The 800-nt window shown below is 57.8% G+C and overlaps 1 protein-coding gene across 1 annotated transcript in view; it reads right to left on the bottom strand.

Annotated features, from left to right (window-relative positions):
- PPTG_23084 (hypothetical protein) overlaps positions 1-729 on the bottom strand; it is a gene marked incomplete at its 3' end in the record, with an annotated part of 13,280 nt that extends 12,551 nt beyond the window's left edge. The window contains exon 1 of the mRNA XM_008908331.1: positions 26-729. Within this exon, the coding sequence (XP_008906579.1) occupies positions 26-656 (631 nt within the window). The 5' untranslated portion in view covers positions 657-729. The remainder of the gene's footprint in view (positions 1-25) is intronic.
- Positions 730-800: the final 71 nt, after the last annotated feature.

Genomic DNA, 800 nt, shown 5'->3' with positions numbered 1-800 from the left:
TCACCAACGGACAACGAAATTGTACCGCCAGCACCGTCACTTGTCGACGCGCCAGTGGACACGGTGATCGGGCCACTCGAGCCTGAAGACGCAGCGCCAGACGCGATAGTCACAGCACCGCTGAATGCCGTCGCTGTCCCATCTAACGTTCCCGAGGTCAATAGCACAGAACCGCTGAAACCGCTTGACGCGCGTCCGCTAGCAACCGATAGTGCACCACCAGTACTTCCTCCCACACCACCGGTTAACTCCAACGCGCCGCCAGTACCTGTACTACCGCCGGTGCCACCAGACATGGACGTCTTGCCACCTACACCTGCTGCGACGATCGCCGTGCCACCTGAGACGGACATAGCACCACCGATACCAACAGTGCCGCTTGTCAAACCACCCGAGACAGAAACGGCACCGCCAACACCAGCGGCCCCAATACTGCTTCCAGCACTAATATTTAACTGTCCACTCGTGCCACCCGAGCTTGCTCCGGACGATACTGTCACAAGACCAGACGCACCGGCACTACTAGTACCAGAGCTCACAATGACGGCACCTGTAATACCACTACTTACGGATCCAAAGAACACTGATCCGCTGCTGCTACCATATCCTCCTGAAGATCCACTTACGATATCAATCCGCCCACCAGTACTATCCATAGCTGATCCAGCTCCAATAACTATATTCCCGCCACTCCCCAATGAGCCATCGCCCACACTCACCAACACGGAGCCGCCATTACCACCCGTGCTCGCGCCACTGCTCAGCAGTAGGTTGCCGGAAGACCCGGTACTCGCGCTCCC

This window comes from Phytophthora parasitica (assembly GCF_000247585.1).
Source record: "Phytophthora parasitica INRA-310 unplaced genomic scaffold supercont2.29, whole genome shotgun sequence".
Taxonomy (NCBI): domain Eukaryota; phylum Oomycota; class Peronosporomycetes; order Peronosporales; family Peronosporaceae; genus Phytophthora; species Phytophthora nicotianae.
This window is presented reverse-complemented; position numbering and strand designations above follow the sequence as displayed.